The following is a 23,160-nucleotide window of genomic DNA, read 5'->3' as shown; positions in this document are numbered from 1 at the left end:
CCAATTTTCGACGTTAAATCTGAAATCTTAATATGAAGCGATCAAAATCTGATGTTAAGCACGAATCTTCATTGTATATTTTTTACAACCCTTAGAAATTTATGAAAAGGACCATTGATGAGAACCATTTATCTATCTAGCTTAGTGAAAAAGCACCCATAGTCAGCGATAATTTGATTCCAGGAATAGAAAATGTGCTTCTTTGATTACCCGAAGTGTTCTGATCGTGTCTATTGAAAACTCTTTTGTTTTAGCTTTAATTCGGTCGTTACAAAGAGTTCAGAAAAAAACAGCTCGTCATGCGAAGAGGGCTGGTTTCTATATGCTGTGTTTATAAAAATGGTTTTATGTTTTTCGTTTTTGATCCATTACTTTTTAAACTTTCAGTATCCAGTAACAAATTTTACACTTACTTGTAGTCTAAAAAATTTTCATCACAATGATACCAAATTATTTCTAAAAAAATTGATAGAAATTCATCAAAGACAGATTTGATTTCTTATTTTCGTGCACTTTAGCTTTTAATCTAATTATGCGGTCATGATACCGTTATGTCATTAGAATCGCTAGAAAATTCTGAGCAAGAAAATATAGGTATCTTTTGGTATAAAAGAGATCTCCCCAAAATATAAGCCCCTAAAGTTTACGCATAATTTGGCATGAAACAAAAGAATTTCGTCATACCACGCCGTACTTACCATGTAGTACGTTCCGCATCCGATCTCAGGAACGGAAATAACTATAAACTTCATTTTTTCTTTAAAAGGTCACCAATGGGTGTGGCATCCGTCCATTTTATAATTGGAACCCATACAGTTCGAACCAAATTGGCCAGAACACTAGAATTCCACTTTTCCACACTTTCGGAAACTTCACCATGTAGTACGTTCCGCATCCGATCTCAGGAACGGAAATAGCTATAAACTTCATTTTTTCTTTAAAAGGGTACCAATGGGTGTGGCATCCGTCCGTTCTATAATTGAAACCCATACAGTTCGATCCAAATTGGCCAGAACACTAGAATTCCACTTTTCCACACTTTCGGAAACTTCACCATGTAGTACGTTCCGCATCCGATCTCAGGAACGGAAATAGCTATAAACTTCATTTTTTCTTTAAAAGGTCACCAATGGGTGTGGCATCCGTCCGTTCTATAATTGGAACACATACAGTTTGATCCAAGTTGGCCAGAACACTTTTTGATAGCACTTTTGATTTGAAAGTGAATATGACGCTACGAATCTGAATATGACGCTACCAATATGACGCTAAGTTCATTTTGGTACTCACACGAAAGTTTCTTAATCACTGGCCGTCACGACAAGGATTAAAGACAAGGTTTTCGTGCACTTTGTACTTAAAAATTCAAGATGGCGGAGATAGGTCCAGCAGTGGTAATTGTTGGCTTACTAGCTTTAATCCTCAACTTTGGTGTACACAAGGTCGAAGAAGGTAATTCTATTATATGCCTTTTGAAGATTTTTCATCCCCCCTTTTTCCATTTTCATTTTCCATGGAGTTTAAGTGGGATTGCTCCTTCACTTTTATTGTCTTTAATTTGTACCGTGAGATTATATGGGTAACTTCAGTCAGTCTGGTCTGGGAAATCCTCTCAATTGCACGCTTATGTTCCGAGGCCGTAAGCACGCATTTGCACGGTTATCAAAATGGCAGAATTTTTAAGCGTGTAATTACACGCTTATCGAAATTGTTCTGAAACGGGCGGTAAGCGGTAAGAGTGCAATTGCACCCTTTATTATTCTGACATGCAATTCCTTCCGAAAGCTCTGTTGAATTTCAAAAGCCTAGGGCAGTTTTACTCAAAATTTATCGTAGAAGAAGATTCCGTAAAAATGGATTGCCCGTTAAACCATGCCTTCGTCCGAATTAGAGAATCCTGAACCCCTTGAAATCCCCAAGCAATTTCAACCGGGGCGCACGTGCGTTTGGTTTGGAAACGCGAAACACGAACGCAAACTACCCATGTCTAAACTTTTCAATATATATATCTCCAAAACTAACAGATTTTTTGAAATTCTGTAAAAAGGTTTAAGTTCCTGAATAGTTTTACTATGTTCTATGAAAAAATCATAACATAAGCATCAGTCAAATAGACCCCTTTCATAATTTTTCAGCTTGTTTTGATTTTCTCGCTTAGTCTTCTTTTCTTTATGGTCTTTTTTAACAAAATCTGGAATAAAAGAGACAGAATTCGGAGGCAAAGTTGGAGGCATATTGCCTCTATCATCCAAATTTGTAATATATTTTATTTAGGCTAAACAAGGTAATCCAAAACATATGACATCACATGAAAGGGGTCTATACTCGTTCATCTATTTAAGATTGAAGACAAAAATTTGCGAAGAAAAATAAACCTTGAGCACAAAAAATGCTTTTTTAAACACTTTTTTCCACCGAAAAACAAATAACTTTTACAGACTTACCTTCCCCAAACATTGAAGAAGCCTCTACTAATTAAAGTAAATGAGATAAGATAAGATAAAACCTTAAAATCAGCCAGAATTTACAACCTTTTGTCCAAAGCAAAAGACGTGCTTTTCTCGCCGCCATTTTGTTTTGGAATTAGAATTCTAGAGAATTCCATTCGTTTCCAGCTCCCGCGGTCTTTTTTCATCCAATCAGATCGCGCGATTTCGCTTTCTCTAGTCCAATAAGACTGCAGGATTTGAGTCATGTGACATCTCTATTAAAAAACCCGCGCGAAATACAGGGGGTCACAAATAGAAATACAGGGGGTCACACTACTGGCTACAGGAACTGAAAGCAAGCAATTAAGGCCAATATTTTTGTTTTTTCTGAAGGACAAAAGGTATAGGAAGCTTTACTGAAAGAGGGATAAGGCTGGGACAATCTATTTAAAAGATATGGACATAAAAAAGGCACTTTTTTGGGTGATAATTAAGATTTTACTTTAATTCTCTTACCCCTGTCTCGGACCCCCCTGATATGAGCAAGGGAACCATGATGGCCACCCCTACTGAAAATTTCAGATCAAAACAAACAAGGATTTAATTCCTGTAACTCGAAGAAAATTGGAAAAAGCTGGTTTTTGACTGTTTCTGATCCTAAAGTGCTATTTTTTGGTAAAAGCTATGCAAATCATGTTTGGATTTCTAGAAAGCTTACCCATTCATTGTTAATACATTTTTTATTTGAAAATAATCTCTTCATGGAATAAAAAGATATAGTCAAATCTTGTAGGGTCATTTTTCAATTTTTTTTTGCCAAATTCGATTTTCGCATTTCGCCATTTTACCCTACGCAAACGCACGTGGGCGGGAGCAGGCGTAAATTATAACCATGCAATTGCGCGCTTACGCCCTCGGAACATAATAAGCGTGCAATTGAGAGGATTTCCTAGACTGAACTTGCATCAGTGGTAGCGACTCCAGAAGTCAACTTTCGTTGACGTCAAACCAAATGTTTCGTTTTTCCATGAACTTTGAACCCTTCAAACTTTTTTTCTATGTATGCTAAAGCGTTCTGGTTTTTACTAAATGAAAGCCCGTGATCTTAGCTTTCCAGCGGTATATAACACTGTGGACACGGGTTAGACGGCAGATTGGTAAAATGCCGAACGTTTTGCAACATTTTGAAAATTGTTTGCCGACAGGAGAAAAAAAAATTTGCAACTATCAATGAACAAATGTGTCTGGAAACGGAGGAAAATGTATTTGAAGGCTGAAACTTTGTATGTTTATCAGAAAAAGGGTGAGGAATCCAAAAATCACATTCGCTAATTTTAGTTCTTTCATTTTCCTGTAGTTTTTTTCACTTTTTTGCTTCTTTTGCATGGGATTGTCCCAAAAAAAAGTTTTTATTTCTGCCGAAATGGATTTTCTTTTCATTTGGGGTTTCTCCTTTCAGAAAAACTTATTCTTTACTCATAAGTTTTTGTTCCTCCATTTCCAGAGGCCCCTTGAAAATGGGTCCTACCACCTTTTTTGACTCATTTCAACCTTTTCCAAGCTATTTTCTTCAAAAACAAAAATAAAACAATGCAATGTCTTCTTTTTTCAAAAAAAGATATATCTTTCGTTATTTTGATAAATATACTAAATATTTTACAAATATTTTTATATAATAATATTTTAACACCGTCAAATAATTCTCCCTCCAAATTTGAGGTCTCTAGCTACACTAGAAAAAGAGATATGCAAAATTGAAGAAACATGACTGGAAAATTTCTTTTTTTTCTTTTTTGACACATTTTTCGAATTTTTCCAAGCTATTTTCCTAACCTTTTTTTGACATTTTTAGTCAAATCTTTGACACTAGAATTTGAATATCTTTACAACCACTTATCCTCTGGAGGCCTATGACCCCTCAATTTCTTTCTTTTTCAAAGCTCTACAAGATAGGATAGATTTTGAAAAAAAAATTAAAATTTGAAAAATCTTCTGGAATTGCTATCAGTGGAGGCTAACATGCATAGCCCTCAAATGAAAGACTTGGCTGGTCATTAAAATACAAAGTTAAATCAAAACAAAAATGGTGAAGTAGAGCTGAGAGCGGAGCTGCGTAGTTGTATTTTAATGACCAGCCAGGTCTTTTATTTGTGCATGTTAGCCTCCACTGATGCAAGTTACCCAAATCTCACGGTACCTACCCTCTTTGTACCTCTTTTTGTGGCTTCTGCTTTAACAGCTCATCCAACTCGTTGAGTCCGATGCTTTAACATTTCCTTGAGGCTGTTAGAGTCAGCTTGCCTAAGGGTAAAATAGTGGTTCGTCCAGAACAGTTGTGAGGAAGGTGTCTAAGTGTTTTTCGATTTTTCTTTTGGGGTAAGCAGTTTGTCAAATCTCTTATGGCGTCTTTACTGTACTTTACTTTTTTTTCTTTTAGGGCACGTTGCTGTTTATTACAGGGTATGAATATTTATTTTGATTGACTGATTCAGATAAATATCTTTACTGTTGTGCGTATTTGTCTTTCAGCAACAGAACAGACTGATTTTTTTGGTCTTGTATTTAAGCTAGAATAAACCTTTTCGCCTTCCCATCCGCCATTTTGAATTGTATGCAAAAATAGAGGAATTAAAAAGCCATAGTTTGACTTCGTTGGAAAGTATGCAAAACCAGTGCTGCAAATAAGGAAATTTCAGTTGGCCGGTAATTTTTTGAGCTCAACGAAAATAATTTGAGTAGGGGGTCTGAGCAGGGGGTCTGGCAGAACCCCATTAGAAAAGTCTGAAATGACCTTTAGATTGGCTAAACACCTGTATTAACTCAAATATATATTCCTCTTTTAATTGGAAACGTTATTAAGTATTTATCTAAGCCTCTAGTCTTTAAATTTAACCGGACAAAATGAAAGATACACCTTTCCCGTAATTCAAAGTTTTCAGAAATGGCCCACGTTTTTGCCTGCGAGGGGTTAGGGAAAGTGGGATTTGAGCCTCTAACTTTTAACAGCGATCTTCTTTTGGTAAAATATTTTCAGGGTGGTATAATATCATGAATAGATTGAACATACTAAAGTTTGAGGGGATTTTGTTCAACACAACAGAACTTAAGAAAAGCTCAAAAACCAACTTTCCCTAAGGGAACGCAGGCAAAAACGGGTTTGTTTACCTCCAGAGACCAAACGGTGGAGAGCATCAAAATAATGCGCGCACATTAGTTTTACGAACTACAGGAAAGGTGTATTGAGCTTCAGAATGGCCTGTAAAAACTACGAAATGACCGGTAATTAACGGTCACCGGCCGTTATTTGCAGCACTGGAAAATATATGCAAGTTTACTCAAAGATTAAAAAGACAACAAAGCATCTTATATATAAAGAAATATTATAATCATTAGAACAATAAAAGATGGAATTTCTTAATCCAAAAAAGAAATATTTACTGTACAGACAAAAGCCTTTTAGAAATTTGTTCTTAAAGACATTGCATATTCTGTTTTCATGCCATTAAAAAACTCCACGAAGACGGAGTACACACATCAAACTTTCAAAACACGCAAACTGAAAGCACTAATAATGACGTCACATATTCTTTCCCGTGCAAGAAAATTAAAACCCCTGTTTTGATATACCTTAACTGGGTAAATTTTGGCGTGGATTTAATTTGGCATTAAATCAATTTTGTAAAATTTGGCAAGGATTTAATTGGCAGTTGGGTGATTAAGATAAAAACGGCAATTATTTCTCTTTTAGGCAATTATTGCCGAAAACGGCAATTTTTTTAACGATGAAATGTCGAGTCAGCAGAAATGTGCTGTCCTTATAAGGGCAAAGATGTCAAAGGTATTTGAAAAATATAAAATTATATCGAGGGAAAGGTTTTTTGGATCTTAAACAGTGATTTTTTCAATTTTTCATTGCTCAATAACATGAAGAGTTCTAAGATAATATATAAAAAGATCCTACATCGATGCCGAAACACAGCTAGAAGGAGAGAACAGAACCCCCGTTGTAAGTTTGTTTACATATGACTCGATTTTTATATCTGCATCTCCAACAAAAACCAGTTGAAAACAAAACTAAACAAGGCACAGTGGGCCTACTTATCGTGAGGGTGTCAAATACCATGTGTTCAATAATAAAATCAACTTTTCTTTCCAAAAATGGCAATAATTGCCAAAAACAGCAATTTTCATTTATTTACTATTTTTACTTTTCTGCTGATTCAGCATGTTATTGTTGAAAAAATTGCCGTTTTCGGCAATAGTTGCCGAAAAGAGAAATAATTGCCGTTTTTATCTTAAACACCTAACTGATTGAGCGAATTGGAAATTTTGTCACACTAAAATGGGTGAAAATTACTCAAAAATTTTAAATATACTAAAAAGTTGTGATTTTTTACATAATTCTCTTTTTGTTAAATTTGGTGGGGATTTAATTTGGTGAATTGCCAAATATTTGGAAATTTTGGCGAGGATTTAATTTTTCAGCTTGAGTTTATGTCTAATGTGATGGTTTTTTGAAGTGCTTGTTCTAAGAGATGAGCAAATAAAATAATTATTTTTAGTTTTCAAGAGAAGCAAATTTAATCTTTCTTCTACAAGATTACACTTTAATATAATGCCAATCGATTCAGTATCTGTCATCTAAACACCCAATCAATAACGTCAACCTTTTCTGCTTTTGAACGAATGGTTTGGACGTACAAATATGACATCATCACATTATCCGAAACCTGGCTTAAGGACAACCCGAAGCTTCTCCATCATGTCTCCATTGACGGCTACGTCCCAAAATTCCGCCACCGAGATAAAAAACGTGGAGGCGGTGTTGGCATGTATATACACGAGTCCATAAAATTATTCAAAATAAGGGACGATATCACCGAAAAAGACACTTCGATCGAACACATGTGGATGGAGATCAAAGGTAAACATGACTCTTTTCTCCTAGCTGCTTTGTATCAACCAAGTCCTACCCTAGCAGATAAGCGTGTGTGGCTGACCAAGCTCGATACCCTGCTTGTCTACGTTTCAAAAATCTGGACTGGCCCTATAGTCATCACCGGTGATACTAACATTGATATGATAGAAAACTCAGAAATTGCACAAGAGTATAGAGAACTTTTACGCAACCATGGCCTCAATCAACATATCTCCAAACCTACTAGACATGGCCGTACACTAATAGATCATATCTCCTCAAATCTTCCCAAAATCAACCACGAGAACGTTCTTCCATGTGACGAAATCAGTGATCACGACGGCCCTTATGTCATTTTCGACGTCAAGAAACCACGTTTCGAGCCACGATACAAACATATCCGAATCGAAACCAATGTCAACGCCGCTTCATTTGTATCTGATGTTGAGAAAATCCCTTTCGCAGCCGTTTACGGACTTGAGTCATCAGAGGACAAGGTACACTGTTTCAATGAACTGTTTTTATCTTGTTTAAACGAACATGCACCACTTTTCAAATGCAAAATAACGAGACCACCGGCCCCATGACTGAAAGAACTTAATCTATCTGCTAAGATCCGCGAGCGTGACCAACTACGATCTCGAGCACATCAACGACCCCATAACGAACAAGCATGGGGCGCATTCCGTAAAGTTCGAAACGAAGTAAAGAAACACATACGCAATACCAAATCAAACTTTTATAAAAAAGCACTATCATCGAGACGCCCGAAAGAAGTTTGGAATACCATCTACCGGATTTTAAATCCAAACCCAAAGAGTATCGAAGCTGACCCAAACGCACTTAATGAACATTATAACACAACCGCAGTAAGGCTACTGAACTCTGTACCTAAGCCTGAAGAAACAATGCGAAACTTGATTGATACACTTCCTGATAATCCGAACACATTCAGCTTCTCTAAAACCACCTACTCGGGCGTAAGAAAAGCAATCCTCTCACTCCGTAATGATTGCTCCACCGGACAAGATAAGATACCTTCGAAATTCTTAAAACTTTGTATTAACGAAATCACCAGTCCAATTTGTCACATAATAAACACTGCAATCGAGGAGAACGTTTTTCCAAACAAATGGAAAATCTCGAAGATCACGCCTATTCCGAAAGTCGATGAACCAAGTGAACCGTCAGATTACCGACCGATATCCATTCTCCCAATCCTTTCAAAAGTATACGAAATAATTCTAATGCTTCAAATGGTCGATCACATCGAATCCCGTAAACTTCTATCCAACCACCAATCTGGATTTCGAAAAGTACACTGTACGATCACAACATGTATGAAAATCAAGAGTGATATCATCAAGGCGATGGATAGTGATGAAGTCACTCTTTCTGTGATGGCCGATTTCTCGAAAGCATTTGACACAGTCGATTTCGAAATAATGATTGAAAAACTTCATAAACTTAACTTTTCAAAGTCTGCATTGTTACTAATGGCAAGTTACCTATCAAACCGTCTACAATTCGTACAGATCAATGACAAGTAATCGAACAGACTTACCGTACTAAATGGTGTTCCCCAAGGAAGTATTCTCGGCCCTGTTCTATTTAATATCTACGTTCATGACATGTCAATAAATACTGATGCGGAGTGTATGCAATATGCAGACGACACCAGCCTGTATCGTCATACAAGACCCCAACACCTCGTAGAGAACACTGAAAAAATCGACAACGACATCAAAGATCTCCAGAGATGGTCGAAAACCCAGAATCTTCTATTCAATTCGAAAAAGACGAAAACCGTGCTATTCTCGACACAACAAATGGCCAGACGACACCAGTTTGAATACGAGATAAAATCGCTTGACGAAAAAACCATCGAACGTGTCAAAACATTCAAACTCCTCGGTATAACGTTTAGTGAGTATATGAAATGGAACGCTCGTATAAAAAAAGCCACGTCTAAAGCATATGGTACACTCAAGTCACTTTGTCGTATCAAGCGCTACCTACCTTACCATCTACGGAAGCAGCTTGCAGAATCGCTTGTATTGAGCCAGCTCGACTACGGCAATGCTCTTTTCATCAACGCACCATCCTACCTCATCCAGCAGATGCAGCGGATACAAAACGCAACCGCCAGTTTCGTGAGAGGCCGCTACTCAAACGTATCAGACGTGATCTCGCTGAAATGGCTACCATTATGCGAGAGAGCAGAATTTAGCATGGCTAGACTTGCATGGAAATCCATTAACTCTAATAACTGGCCAACTTTCCTTCCGACGGAAAAAAATGACACCTCGAGAAGGTTTGAGAAAACCTATTCACGCTGGCACAATGTTGGCTTGTCCGAATATTATTATGGGTAGTTTTGAATACGACTCTTCGCGTATATTCAATGGACTTCCCCAAAAATGTCGGGATGAATTAGATTATAACATATTTTGTAGTGAAACTAAAAGGCATTTTTTGGATCAAGGTCTCGCTAGGAGCCTTGTATGAATTTAAAGTATTTTCATGTCTTGAATCTCAAAGTCCAACTATTTCCTTGGGATTTTACTCTGCTCATGACTTGATTCCAATTTAACAATAACTATCCTTTTGATAACTTAATAATAGACTTGCGAGAGTTTTAACCTTGTGATAACCAACTCTGCTATTCTTTACGATCGTCGACTATATAACAACATACTTTCTCACTTTTAATAAATATTTCATTATTTAGTATTTTTTTTATATTGCTTATCGTTTTTAGCTGGGACGTTGCCAAATCCTTTAACGCCTTGTATCTCTTTGTCATTTTCCATCGTATTGATTAACTTATCCCTATTCCGTAGCCAGTAGCAGTAGTTACACTCCGGTCATTGTTCTTTAGAGCAACTATCCCCTATTTGTTTAATTATTTGATTTTAATTAGTTTTGAGTTATTCTAATGATATTTTATATATTTACTACTCCTGGACATTCTGCAATTCCAAGTCATACTCTTGTGTCACTCTTACATCCCTCGTCAATCGTATTTACTCTACTAATTTCCTAGATCTAACAGCCTACCTAGCGTCCTGGTCTGGTCGTACTTTATTTTACTGTCCATGGAGGAATTAGTTCTATTAGTTGTTATCAATAGTTGTATCAATTTTGTAGTATTTTATAGCTTAATCTAAATTCAAACTTTGGTTTTACACCGGTCTTGCACAAGCCACTAGCACTACGTTCACTCAGTCTACTTTTGCCAAGCTCATATTACTCTACAACGGTATTTGATCGAACATACTTTGTTTTACCAACTTTTAGCCTTCTAGTCTCTAGTTACAACCGGTCTCAGTATTTTTAATGAACATCATATTTTTTATACGCTACATATATATTTATCATACTCAATTTCCAGGTGAAGAGCCAATTGTAAAACTTTGGAGATACTGTGAAATATATCGTTATTATTATTATTTTTATTATTAATGCCAATTATGCATGTAAGTTTTATATTAATACTTTCTTTTTGCAAAGGTTTTGCATATTTTTCAATGAAATCTCACCACGGCAATTCGGCCACCATAGTTTTTGCATACAATTCAATATGGCGGATGGAAAGGCAAAAAGGTCTATGTAAACAAGCTGTGTCAATGTCTCGAAGGTTATTCGTGTTTATGTAAGCAGCTATGTAAGCCCTAGCTCTGGGTACTTTATGTTGAATTTACATGAACAAGCAGGAATTTAAATTTTCAAAGTAAATATCTAAATATCTTAATAAAATTTTGAAAAAAAGTACAATTTGAAGGTTTACCATAAAAGAAAATTGAAAGATAGACAAAGAAAGTTTAGCTACTAATTAAAAATAATAAAGTAATTGAAATTCTTTTTACAATGGGTTATCCAAAAAAAATTTGGCACCCATGGTTGAGACCTCTTTAAGAAAGGAGTTTCTTACTAAAACATGATAAAATCAGAAAGCTTTACTGCAATTAACATGTCCTAAATTTGATTTATGAACAAATTTATAATATTTTTAATACAGGGTGGTGCTCTTCTTTCATCAACAAGTGGACCTGGTTTTCATGTCATGTTTCCATTCTTAACAACTTTCCGTTCTGTTCAGGTAAGTCTTTTACTCGTCAGTCAGATCTCAGTGAAAAAGGAGAAAATAGAAAATGTTCTTTCTGAATATAAGGAATACTAGCTGGTACCCGGCGTCACACGCCGCTTAAGATGTAGCTGAACGACCTAAAAGTCCTTTGGATGTCGAAGCTGGCTTAAAAAACGATCAAATAAAAAAAGAAATCTCTACAATGTTTGACTCTAACCCTCCCCGGGTGTCTTATCTTTTAACCATATTTGGATCATGTACTGTTCCCGCCCCCGTGACATAATTTGTTTCAGTCAAAAGTTATCAGAAAGAGCATCGTTTACTGTACCGTTTGAAACGACTCTGCAGGTAGTTATTTTTCTCGCTTCACTCGCATTAAATATGCCGTCCAGTTGAAATGACAATTCTTCAGGAAAAAGTGGGAAGGTCACAAAGAATAGTGCTCTTTGTTTTTATCAGATCGAAAAAAATAAGACAATTCGTGACAATGGGCTTTTGGGCCGTATACCCCCTGTTGAGGAGGTTTGATATGTGGGGGAATCCCATGGGGAGATGCAAAAATCTGCCTAAAACAACTGGAATTCCGTGGGGATAGCTCTTTTAAATCCTACTAAAATTCAGAATTCCAGAGGGGTTTAAACCTGAAATTGCCTGGAATTCCAGGGGGTTGCCGTATTTCCAACTTCAGAGGGATGGACCTCCTCAACAGGGGGTATACAGTTTTTTTCTGGAAAAGCCCAATTCTAAGTTGCTTTTTTAAACCCTTGTCATAACTTTTCGAATTTAAACATAAACAAGACGACTTGAAGTCGAAAATTTCGCCAAATATTTGCAAAAAGTATGCTAAAATGCCAGCTCTGAAAAAGGTGTTAAGAAAAATACGAGATGGATTATAAAAAAAGGTTTAGGTCGAGTCATGAGAAATGATTTGGACACGGTCATTTTTTATAATGGATAAGCGAGGATGAGCCATACTAAAAACTGCTAAACCAGTAGATCCATGTCTACTGTGCAAGAACTAATTACCGAAAGTAAATGGCTGTCTATCAAGAGTTATTAACTTGATGCTTCTAAGAAAAATTAATATGCTCAAATTGTCCATCGTACCTTGTTTACTTTGTAAGAACTAATAACCGAAGGGTATATTACCCGCTATCAAGAGCTATTGATTTGGTTCTTATAAAGTATATGCCTACAAGAGAAATGAAATGTTTCCGCATTTTATGCCATCCCTTGTTTACTCTATAGGAACTAAAAACCGAAAGGTATATTATCCATATTAGGTACCTACGCTTATCTCGACCAACTCATTTGCACGAACTCACTCTATATTGAACGCATAATAACCACTCTCTGTTTTCCATTTTTCATTTACGCATGTCAAGTAGAACATTCATAAGAAAAATAACAAAAGAATTTTTTGGTTTGAAAAGCCGTTGATAAGGTTAGCCAATCAGGGTCACGCACTTCAAATCAAAACAATAATATCACGTGATTTCAACAATTGTTTAACAGCCAATAGAATTATGCGACCAGATTTTTGGCATCTACAAAAATACCCGGCTACTCTGTTTGGTCTGTTATTTCTATATAATTATTCGTTTAAACTAAATCTTATACTTCGAAATCACACGAACAGAGTAGACGGGTCTCCCAGCTATATCGCCCTTTGAATGCTGTTGTTGTGTGTTGTCCGACAAACTGTTTGATTTTTATGTTTTGATTTACATTTGAAATGTTCTTTTTTATGAAATGAAATTGTCTTGTTTTGAAAAGAATTCAAATGTCATTGATAAATACGATCGTTAAATACATTCGAAAACATTTAAAACAAAAGAAGAGAGAAAAAAGACAAGCCTGGGCAGCAGTGGGCAGAGTTAAAATTACTCAATGTAGATGGGCCTTAAATTTAAAAACAAAGGCTGAATAAATAAAGTCTAAACCGTGCTCTATCCGATCTGTCAATCAAAACAAACTTATCGAGAACAAAACATTGCTTGCGAAAACGAAAGTGAAAAAACAAACAAACAAACAAACAGACATACAGACTACGGCTATTAACATATGGATGAAGTTTAAGAAATATAATGCTATAATAAGTATAAAGTACTTTTTTCTCATTTTTTAGACGACACTACAAACAGATGAAGTGAAAAATGTACCATGTGGAACTAGGTCTTGCAAATAAATTCATTTACTCCAAAAGTGATTTTCCTTGTGTTCTTCTTTTCTTTCTATGGAAGCATTCCTTGTAAAATCTATTCGCTCAAATTGCCTCTCAGGCATCTTTGGGGTCGACCTCATTCTGAAGAATTATAATTTGAAAATCAACAGTGAGCCAATGTTAAGAGCTTTGCTGACACTTTTAGATATTGTTTTTAGTGGTGGTGTTGTCATTTACTTTGATCGGATTGAAGTGGTCAATATCTTGACTGTCAGTGAAGGTAACCAAAGGAAACCCGTAATAATTATGGTATTATTATGTTTTATAGATCTGACCCGAACCGAAATTTGAATACTACATTACTTTTCGAATAAAAGCCCAGGCGTTAGTCATTTTGGTTTTTCAAAACTTGTTTCGAAATTTCCATTATCAGATTGCGGTTTGGATATTTAAATCGCAAAGAAGGATAAATGTAATCTCTGTTGTACAAAGTGCTTTATACCAGAAAACAAGTAGAATCATATATTTATTTGTCAACAAGTAAAAAAAATACATAGCTGTCAGTTTCTCCCGAAGGATTTTCAAATGTAAAATGATGGAAATTCCCGCCAAACCTTGATGACATACGAGATACATTCCTTGGTCCTCTGTGGTGGAGTACCAACTATTTTTAGCATTCGAATGGCTCAAATAAATGATGTTATTCTATCGCTTCAATCAATGCAAGGGTATCATACAGAAGAGCCCTACTACACTTGAGAAATTCGCCTTGTATTTTCGTTACCAGTCCCTGACATCTTCGGATGAAACTGACAATAATGTATTTTTTTACTTGTTAACAAATAAACATATGAGCCAAAATAGCCAAAATAGTTTCCTTCCCTTGTTCCACCCATAGTGTACAACATTGTGAAGAACTATACTGCAGATTATGATAAATCACTCATTTTCAACAAAGTTCACCACGAACTCAACCAATTCTGCAGTGTCCATACACTACAAGAAGTTTACATCAATCTATTCGGTAAGATATGAATTGAATCGGTCTTCCACATTTCGCCAAATAACGAGATTACTTTCTTCCTTTTGTTTTGTAAAGAATGCTGTATTTTGGTGGAAGAAAGAATCAAAATAAGTGATTGGAGGTAGCTCCTACCATAGAGGTATAAAGAAAAACAGGAGTTGAATGTGTCGGTAATTGGTCGTTAAAGTCTTTTGATTTCTTTTATAAAATGTATCAAAAGAAATTCTAAGCTCGCCCGATGAAATAAGACTTTTTAGTAGAACTCAAGTTTGCTATGAACATTCTAATAATCAGTATTGAAGATTCTCGCCTTTTAATATACGAAAATTAGAAAAAAATTCGTCCACGAAGCAAGTTTATGTTCCATTTCGCTATCCGTTCAATTTTGTTTTGAAAAGATATTTTCTCAAGCCAGAAAATGAAAAGTTCTTTATAAGCACACACGATTTCAGACTCAATCTGTAGACATAAAGTCGCTGGAGAATTTTGGAGGAAAGTATCAAGCAATAGAGTTCACCTTAAGGAAAACATTGATCGAAAAATCTTATCATTTGATGAAGGATTGCCAAGTTTACAGGCCTTTTTTTAGTCCAAATATTTTCTTACACTGATGTCAGAAACAATGAATCTCGTCTCATCTAATTTCTAAAGCTTAAATGAGCCAATAGGATTTCACCAATGGATAAAAGAGCTCATTAAAAATGCACGATATATGAGATTATGAGCATGCATACATCGTAACTTTTTTAATCGTAGGGCGAGCTTGGTTACAATAGCATACTTCTCCTGTTTCTTTATACCTCCATGCTCCTACCGGCCTTGCTCCGACAAAGTACTGTTATTCATTCTCCTACATACCTTAACCCTTCGAGCATCTTGGGAGGGGGGCAAAGAAGCCCCCCGGTGCTTCCTCTAGTAAAAAAATAGGAAGATGCTCGAAAGGTTTAAGCGTACAAATATCTTTGAGCAGAACAAACATTCGTTATTTTTTGCCTTTGCTAAATTTGAAGATCTTTAATCAAAATCACAATGAAAACAAGTCCATGGTAGCCCTTAATTGTAAACGTCCTTAAGTTCGAAAAACAACAACATTGATTGAATTCAAGAAGTACAGCATTTGTAATCAAGGTATTATTATAAAGACAGGAAAAACAACTGATTGTTTGTCACCAATTTCTTATGTTCAAGTCTTGTCAACAGTAATGACATTATTGTTCACTCTCCCCATTAATTGGTCGAAAACAATTTCATAGACCTAAACAAAAACTCAAAATCACTTATATGAATTTTTTATAAGCGGGGTTTTTGAAAAGATGGGCATGGGTGTCTCCTAGGACAAAGGACTTTACGAAGAGAAGATCAATCAATGTTTACAAAGGGATCGTGTAAAAAACGATTTGTACAATGTTAAAATTTTTTGCAAATTTAGACATTGATTTTTTTACGGAAAAGTGCGCAAATGAACGTTTTAAATCCATTTGAACTGTGCAGCGTGAATGTGTTGACGAAAAGTAATGAGAAAGCTAAAATAGTCCTTCATCTCGCAGGACCCGGTGGGATTTTATTAGCCAGCAAGGACAAAAAACAGACTAAAACTTGATGTGGATTGATATTCACATGTTTTTATGGCTGGGGATTTCAATTCCATTATATTTTAGCCAGAAAATTCGGTGGGATGGAAAAAATAGCAAAATATTTTGCTGTGAAAATTTGTTTATCTGATTATTTTCAGCGGAGATAAAAATTAAGAGTATAATTTTCCAGTGGGAAGGGTTTCCAGTGAACCTGTGAGAAGGGGGTGTTAAAATAGGAAAAATCTGTCACGGTTTAAAAACTCATCGTGACATGAAGAGAAATTGTGCTATTTCCATTGTTTTTCTTAATCGATTCTCTCTTACATATAAGCCCACTCATTAATTTAGTTAATTGCTAATTATATACCCCTCTCTCAGTGACTGGGTTAAGATTTGAAAATCACCGGGGTGACAATGAAAAAAAAATCACTGGGTTTGAATTAGAAATCCCAAAAACTCACTGGGGTGAGAACTTTTAACTCAATTTTCACCGAGTTGGGTTTGGGTTTTTGAAGCATCGGTCAATCTGATTTTAACTAATACCGTACTTAAAACAAGTGTGGTAAATCAATGTCATAAGATTGCTCGATTAGTTAAGTACATCAGTCCTTACATCAATACCGTGCTTACCCTAACAATCCAAAAGTTCACCCAACAATCAAATCGATCCGATGTGTTACCTTGAGTACGGTATATATATTTCTCGATTTGACCGGGTTGTCCTAATCAATGCGATCTTCGACTGGGATAAGACAATAAATTTCCAAATTTTCTGGGTTAGGGAATTTCAAGAGTTTACTCATTAACCCCCGAGCCTTTTTTAGCAATTCACCCGGTTATCCCCTGGGGCGTATCACACCGGGTTACTGATACAGGGGGTGTAATTATATTTGGGTTTGATGTTTCAAGTTGTGAGAAAGGTGTAAAAATATACTGTATACTGCATGTATATAAAATGAATTTTGAAACCACCGTTTAACCACCCGCTACCAAAAGATTTTTATACCACAGCGGAGTTAACGCGCAAACGTCTAATATATATTTCAATCTCAGCTCTGCTCGATGAAATATTGGAATGATATTCCAAACAGAAAATGTCGTTTCATTATAAGCATTTTGCTTAATTTTACTTGTTACTTGATTTCATAAATGTAATTGCTTGATATTTTAACTTTTACTTTTAAAATTTTGACTAGTAGATAATCATTTTTTCAAAACTTTTCCTTCGAGACGCCATGCCAGTTGTCCTTTGCGGACATCGATTGTTTTCTGAAAGAAAGAAAATAATTTGCGCTCCACCGTTTTATTCGATATTTATCTAGAGTCTTTATAATAATTCCATGGTGCAATGTAATACGGAAATGATTAAGTGTAACACTTTTTTTTGGCAGATGATTCTCGTTGATACGCACTGTTTGAAACGTACAAACTTTCGCGATTTTCGCGAATTTTTGCCCTTTTCGCGAAAATAAATTTCAAAATTTTCTTTCAAAATTCTTGGAAGGGCCATTCGCGAAAGTTAATGCTCGCGAAAAATTCTTGACTAAATGTAAAATCTGTAAAACATTTAGAGCACTTTAAGCATAATAAATCAAAAGACAAAAGTTTCATGTAAAAATTTTCGTTTTTACGTCTTGATTCACGTAAGTTTATGCTCGCGAAAAAGATTTTTCATCGAATTCGCGAAAGTAAATGTAAATTTCACGATTTTTCGACCTCGCGAAAGTTTAAAGCATCAAAGGCATTTAATTTGCAGTTAGCTTATCAAATGCATTACTCATCAAATGATGAAACAATTTCGAGCATAATATTTATCTTTATTATTCACAGATCAAATTGATGAAAATCTCAAGAAAGCTTTACAGGAGGACTTGACACAAATGGCACCTGGTCTCAAAATTCAGGTTCGACTCCAGACAGGTTCTTCTGGCGTTAAAATGTGGTTGATTTTTCTCCATTTTCCGTACGTAGGGTGGAGGAGTTTGCTCGTTTGAGCAAAAGAGCGTTGTTATATGCTTACATTGTTTTTGAAATATTTTTGAATGATTTTTCAGGCTGTTCGTGTGACGAAACCCAAGATTCCTGAACAAATCCGAAAGAATTATGAATTGATGTAAGACATTTCTTTGTTTCGGGATTCAGTACCTTTTTCAAACTTTTGTAAAAAATGGAATAATAAATTTCATTGCTAGGGTGTCTGCGAATTTTTGAAAACTTGATAATCTTTAAAGTCCTTGATAATCTTTAAAGTCCTTGATATTCTGGAAAGTCCTTGATATTCTGGAAAGTCCTTGATATTCTGGAAAGTCCTTGATATTCTGGAAAGTCCTTGATATTCTGGAAAAACTCTTGGAAACCTTATAGTTCCGTTCGTCTTGTTGGACCTACCCCGGTGGAGGTCCTATAAATTAACCTCTGTTCGTCCGTTAGTTCGTTCGTTACCAACTTTTCTCGAGGTTGGCTCATTAGTTTTTCTTAATTTTGGCACAATGATGCAAAATGGTAATGCCCAAAATGTGACGGAGCCCGATTTTCGAAAAAAAATATATTTGGGCAAATTTGGGCCAAAACTGCCTAAAAATAGGGTTTTTTGGACTTTGTGCAAAATCCTGTCATTAGGTTTTTCTGATTTTTTGTACAAAGATGGAGGGCAAGATTCTCTAAAGAATGGCTGAAGTGGTTTTTACCGGAAAATTCTTATTCGCCTTAAAAAACTGCCTAAAAATCGTGTCATTACTTTTGCCAGAAAAACTGTTTTTTTTGGCATTTTCTCGAGATTTTATCATTGGTTTTTTCTGATTTTTTGCTCAAAGATGCGTATTAACAATGCCCAAAACATGGCCGAGTTCGATTTTTGAGAAAAAATTTTTTCGGTTGAAAATGCCGGAAATCGCCGTGTTTGCAGATTTCATTGGATTTTTACCTTATATTCATCTCTATGTTTTTTACACAAAAACATTATTGATAACAGTGCTCACCATCAAGCATGATTCAATTGTCAATAAAACTGATTTTTGCGACCAGAACTTTCTATTTATTTTTTCCCTACAACCCTTCCCTGTCCCCCCATCAACAATCAATGATGAATTTATTGCGTTATGCATTTTCGCTAAACGCTATATCTTCTGACTGATTTTTTTTCATTTTTCTCCTCGCATTGCTATCTAACTTTCATCATCAGGTAGGTCCATTCAGCATCTAGCTTGTTTCAACTTTGCTGTTACGGTGGTATGGGATTGTATTTTAACCACAAAATATTTCGCCATCATTTGATCATCGTTCTTTAGAAACAAACTAGCGAAGTTCCCATATTATACGCTCAATAAATTTAATAATTGCAAAACCTTGAAAAATACTCAACATCTCGCCAAAAATCTGACTAGGAAACATTTAAAACCTTGAATCAGCCTGAAAAAAGACACTGTGATGGTATTTTTCTTGCAGGGAAGGAGAGAAGACGAAATTACTAATCACTACTCAACATCAGAAAGTGATGGAGAAAGAAGCAGAAACTGAACGAAAACTGGCTGTCATTCGTAAGCATCTCTTTTGTTTCAATTCTTGAGAGTTGAAGGGTGATAAAACTGCATGTTGTGGAATGGGTCTTGCATTGTATGGTCGTTGAATGAAATGTGATTTTTTTACGCCTCTCTATTATGTCTTATTTTCAGAGGCGGAAAAACATTCGCAAGTCGCAAAAATTCAATACGGTCAAAAGATTATGGAAAAAGAAAGCCAAAGACAGATCTCTGAAATTGAAGGTATTATATATTTTTATGCCCACCTGGAAGAATTTGACGTTATTCCAGTTCAATGTACCAATAACCATTACTTTAGGCGTAGAAACTTTCGCGAGCAGAAACTTTCGCGATTTTCGCGAATTTTGGCCCTTTTCGCGAAGGTAAATGTCTTTAAAAATTCTAGGTAGGGCCATTCGCGAAAGTTTATGCTCGCGAAAAACTCTTGACAAAATAGAAAATCTGTTAAACTTCAAACTTTGAATAAAATGTAACTTTTATGGCACTTTTTAGCCTGCTAAAATACTAATAAGTCAAAAGACAAATATTTCAAGCCAATCCAAGAAGTATTTGACCCTTTAAGCCATTTTTTCATGTGAAAATTCTCAATTTTACGTCTTGATTCGCGAAAGTTTATGCTCGCGAAAAATATTTTTCCGTTAAATTCGCGAAAGTAAATCTAAATGTCGTGAATTTCGCGATTTTTCGTCCTCGCGAAAGTTTGTACGCCAAAAGTATACGAGATCAACAAATGGGACTAAATCAAAACGAGAAGAGTTTAAGCAAACATGATTTCAAGGGGCTACACCGTAAGAGAACTAATTTGGGCAAATTTGGAAATAGTTTCTTGTCAGTAAGTTAATTTTCAATTGCATTCATCAAGTTGTTCAATTTTCTGTTGAATCTCGATAACCAACTCATACCTTGAATGGATAACTTCTTCTACTTGTATTGAACAGTGAATTTTCTTTGCGCTAGATAAAACTCACTTAGCCAAACAGAAAGCGATGGCGGACGCAGAATTTTACACACAAAACAAACAAGCAGAGGCGAACAAGGTGGGTAACAATTTCTTGCACTGCTATACTTTGTCTGTGTCCCAAAAAAAACTGAACAAACTTTAATAAAGTAAAATGATCAAAAGACTCATAATTTCTAAATCCATTATAGATTATGAAAATTTTTATTTTTAAGGCGAAAAAAAAGTTGCAATAGTTTTTTTTATTTTGAATTTATTTTTCGTGGCTTTGAAACATCTCTAATTTCGCTACAGGATGTCACTCTGGAAGATTCTGGAACTAAAAAGAAGTAACTCGTACTTAGATATATTTTTATTCTTCGTTTCAGTTGAAATTGAGTCCGGAATATTTGGATTTTATGCGCATTCAAGCCATCGCTAACAATAACAAGATTTATTACGGGAACAACCTTCCCAATGTTTTCATCGACAAAGAAATGTTCCAAGGGAAAAAGAAGGTTGTCAAATAAAGTACTAGGAATGGGCGCCAAAACGTTCTTTAACTTTTAATAGAAATTTTACGACATAGATCTAGCAATGGTTTGTAAATTTTTGCGATAAAATAACTTTCATATAGGAGTTGTAATTGATATTTCTTTGTTTTATAAATTGAAATTTAATTAAAATGTAAGAAAGCTTTATCGTCTGAATGATGTTTATGCAGCTGGAAATTGCGCATCGTTGCAAAATATTAAGTCAAAGAGGCGCTTTGTGACGTCGTCATGGCAATGTCAAACAGACGAGCAAACAAAGAATTTATTTTTAGGTGTAAGAATTTTTAAACCTCCCTTTGTATTCTTATAGAAGTTTGCACCAACATTTTATTTAACTGGCAATATATGTTTTTCAAATTCTTTACACGCTTTTGTTTAAATTCACTCAATTCCTTAAGGAGGCCCCTTTAGTTGAGTATTACGCAAGACAATATTATCGTCAAAAAAAAAGATCTTTGTATTTTGCGAATCGAGCTTTTCATTACTTTCTCACGCCCACCAACCAATCTTAATCATGCAAGTAAATTTATTCATCTCGTACCGTCGTTTTGTATAAGATTCCCATTTTCTCACTAAGATTCATTACCACTTTTCCGGAATCTATTCGCTATTTTTCCCGGGATAACCGGCATGATGAGATTGGAAAGAGTTTGTTTCTAAAGTACGTAAAAATCTTGTGTTTATTTACGAAACGGCCTAACTTTCAGAGGCTCATTTTTCAACTACCCGAAATCCTGGTATTTTTCCGCTAGGAAAGTGGCAAAGGAATCTTAGTGCGTAAATGGGAATCTTATGCTAAACGACGTTAATACTTTAATGGGATACATTTTGAGGATTTGGGTGTCATCCGCAAAATTAAGTCCCATTGGGAATTTGGAAAGGCCTTACCTGCGAAATATTTTTAAACAAAACTCAAAATCGTCAAATAAACTACTTTTTAAATGACATAGCATCAAAGAAGCGCTGATAATGCATATTTCAACAACCAGCATGCATGATTTGGCGGTAAAAGGCATAAAATCGTGAAAATAGTGCTATCCGCGAAATATCACTTGAAAATTTATTACCTAGGGAAGAAATTTTGGCGAATGAGCCCATTTGCCAATTTTGGTGCAATTTGGCGGAATTTATTTTGACGATTTAATAAAATTTCTAAATTTGGCGAGAATTAATTTTGGCGAACTACCCATTTTTGTTCAATATTTTAGCTGAGAAAAGAGGGAAAAGAGGATTTTTAGGAGAAAATAGAGACTAAATTGAAAGAAAATTAAATTTGGCGAGAGTTTATTTTGGCGAATGACCTATAAATTTTAATTTGGCGGAAACAATTGTTGGCGAATTCGGCGAGATTTTTAGGTAATTCGCCAAAATTTCTTCCCTTTTAAAGTACATTAAAGTAACTTGGACCATATTTTTATTTTACTGTTGGACGTACTTTAGTTAGCGTAAACAGAATCATAAAAAAAACGGACAAATAGAGTGCCACAAATTGCAACTTCTTAAATTTAAGGAAAATTCTGCCCTTAGATCGAAGTATTTGTTCTCACGATAATCCTTTGCTAGTCAGCTGATATTAATTTTTGGCGAGGTTACTTTTCGCGAATTAGCCTAAATTTTTTTCCCTAAAATATACTCCCTAAGTGATAAATCTAACTGAGAGTCGAAATCACAACTCATGAAATGTTTCAAAAAGGGAAGTCTGAATTGCAGACCTTTCTATATATACACCTATATATAGAAGAAACTTCTTTTATCGCTAGAGGATGAGCGAAAGCCTACAAAGAGGGTCCAAAACTTTTCGATTCAACTGCAGCTTATTTTCGGGCTCCAGGAAGCATAAGTAATTTAAGTGCCAAATTTCACATGGTGAGAGCCTTTTTCGTAATTCTACCTGACTATTTGATCCGAGGCTTTTCAATTAAGAATGCGAA

General features: G+C 35.4%; 1 protein-coding gene across 1 annotated transcript; it reads left to right on the top strand.

Moving 5' to 3' along the window:
• The first annotated feature begins 1,329 nt into the window (after nt 1-1,329).
• LOC136799351 (erlin-2-like) lies at nt 1,330-21,593 on the top strand. The gene is made up of 12 exons (XM_067056057.1): nt 1,330-1,452; nt 4,867-4,889; nt 11,369-11,449; nt 13,566-13,612; nt 13,820-13,881; nt 14,500-14,625; nt 18,030-18,103; nt 18,254-18,312; nt 19,644-19,735; nt 19,871-19,960; nt 20,696-20,775; nt 21,065-21,593. The coding sequence occupies exons 1-12, from the start codon at nt 1,371-1,373 to the stop codon at nt 21,203-21,205; spliced, it is 957 nt and encodes a 318-aa protein (XP_066912158.1). The 5' UTR covers nt 1,330-1,370; the 3' UTR covers nt 21,206-21,593.
• Nucleotides 21,594-23,160: the final 1,567 nt, after the last annotated feature.

Source organism: Clytia hemisphaerica, unplaced genomic scaffold (genome assembly GCF_902728285.1).
Source record: "Clytia hemisphaerica strain Z4C2 unplaced genomic scaffold, Clytia hemisphaerica genome assembly, whole genome shotgun sequence".
NCBI classification, from domain to species: Eukaryota; Metazoa; Cnidaria; class Hydrozoa; order Leptothecata; family Clytiidae; genus Clytia; species Clytia hemisphaerica.
This window is presented reverse-complemented; position numbering and strand designations above follow the sequence as displayed.

Coding starts and splice junctions, on each gene's coding strand:
- LOC136799351 (XM_067056057.1), top strand. CDS start 1,371: ATGGCGGAGATAGGTCCAGCAGTGGTAATTGTTGGCTTACTAGCTTTA. Junction 11,450..13,565: donor CAACTTTCCGTTCTGTTCAG/GTAAGTCTTTTA, acceptor CTCATTTTTTAG/ACGACACTACAAACAGATGA. Junction 19,961..20,695: donor ACAGATCTCTGAAATTGAAG/GTATTATATATT, acceptor TCTTTGCGCTAG/ATAAAACTCACTTAGCCAAA.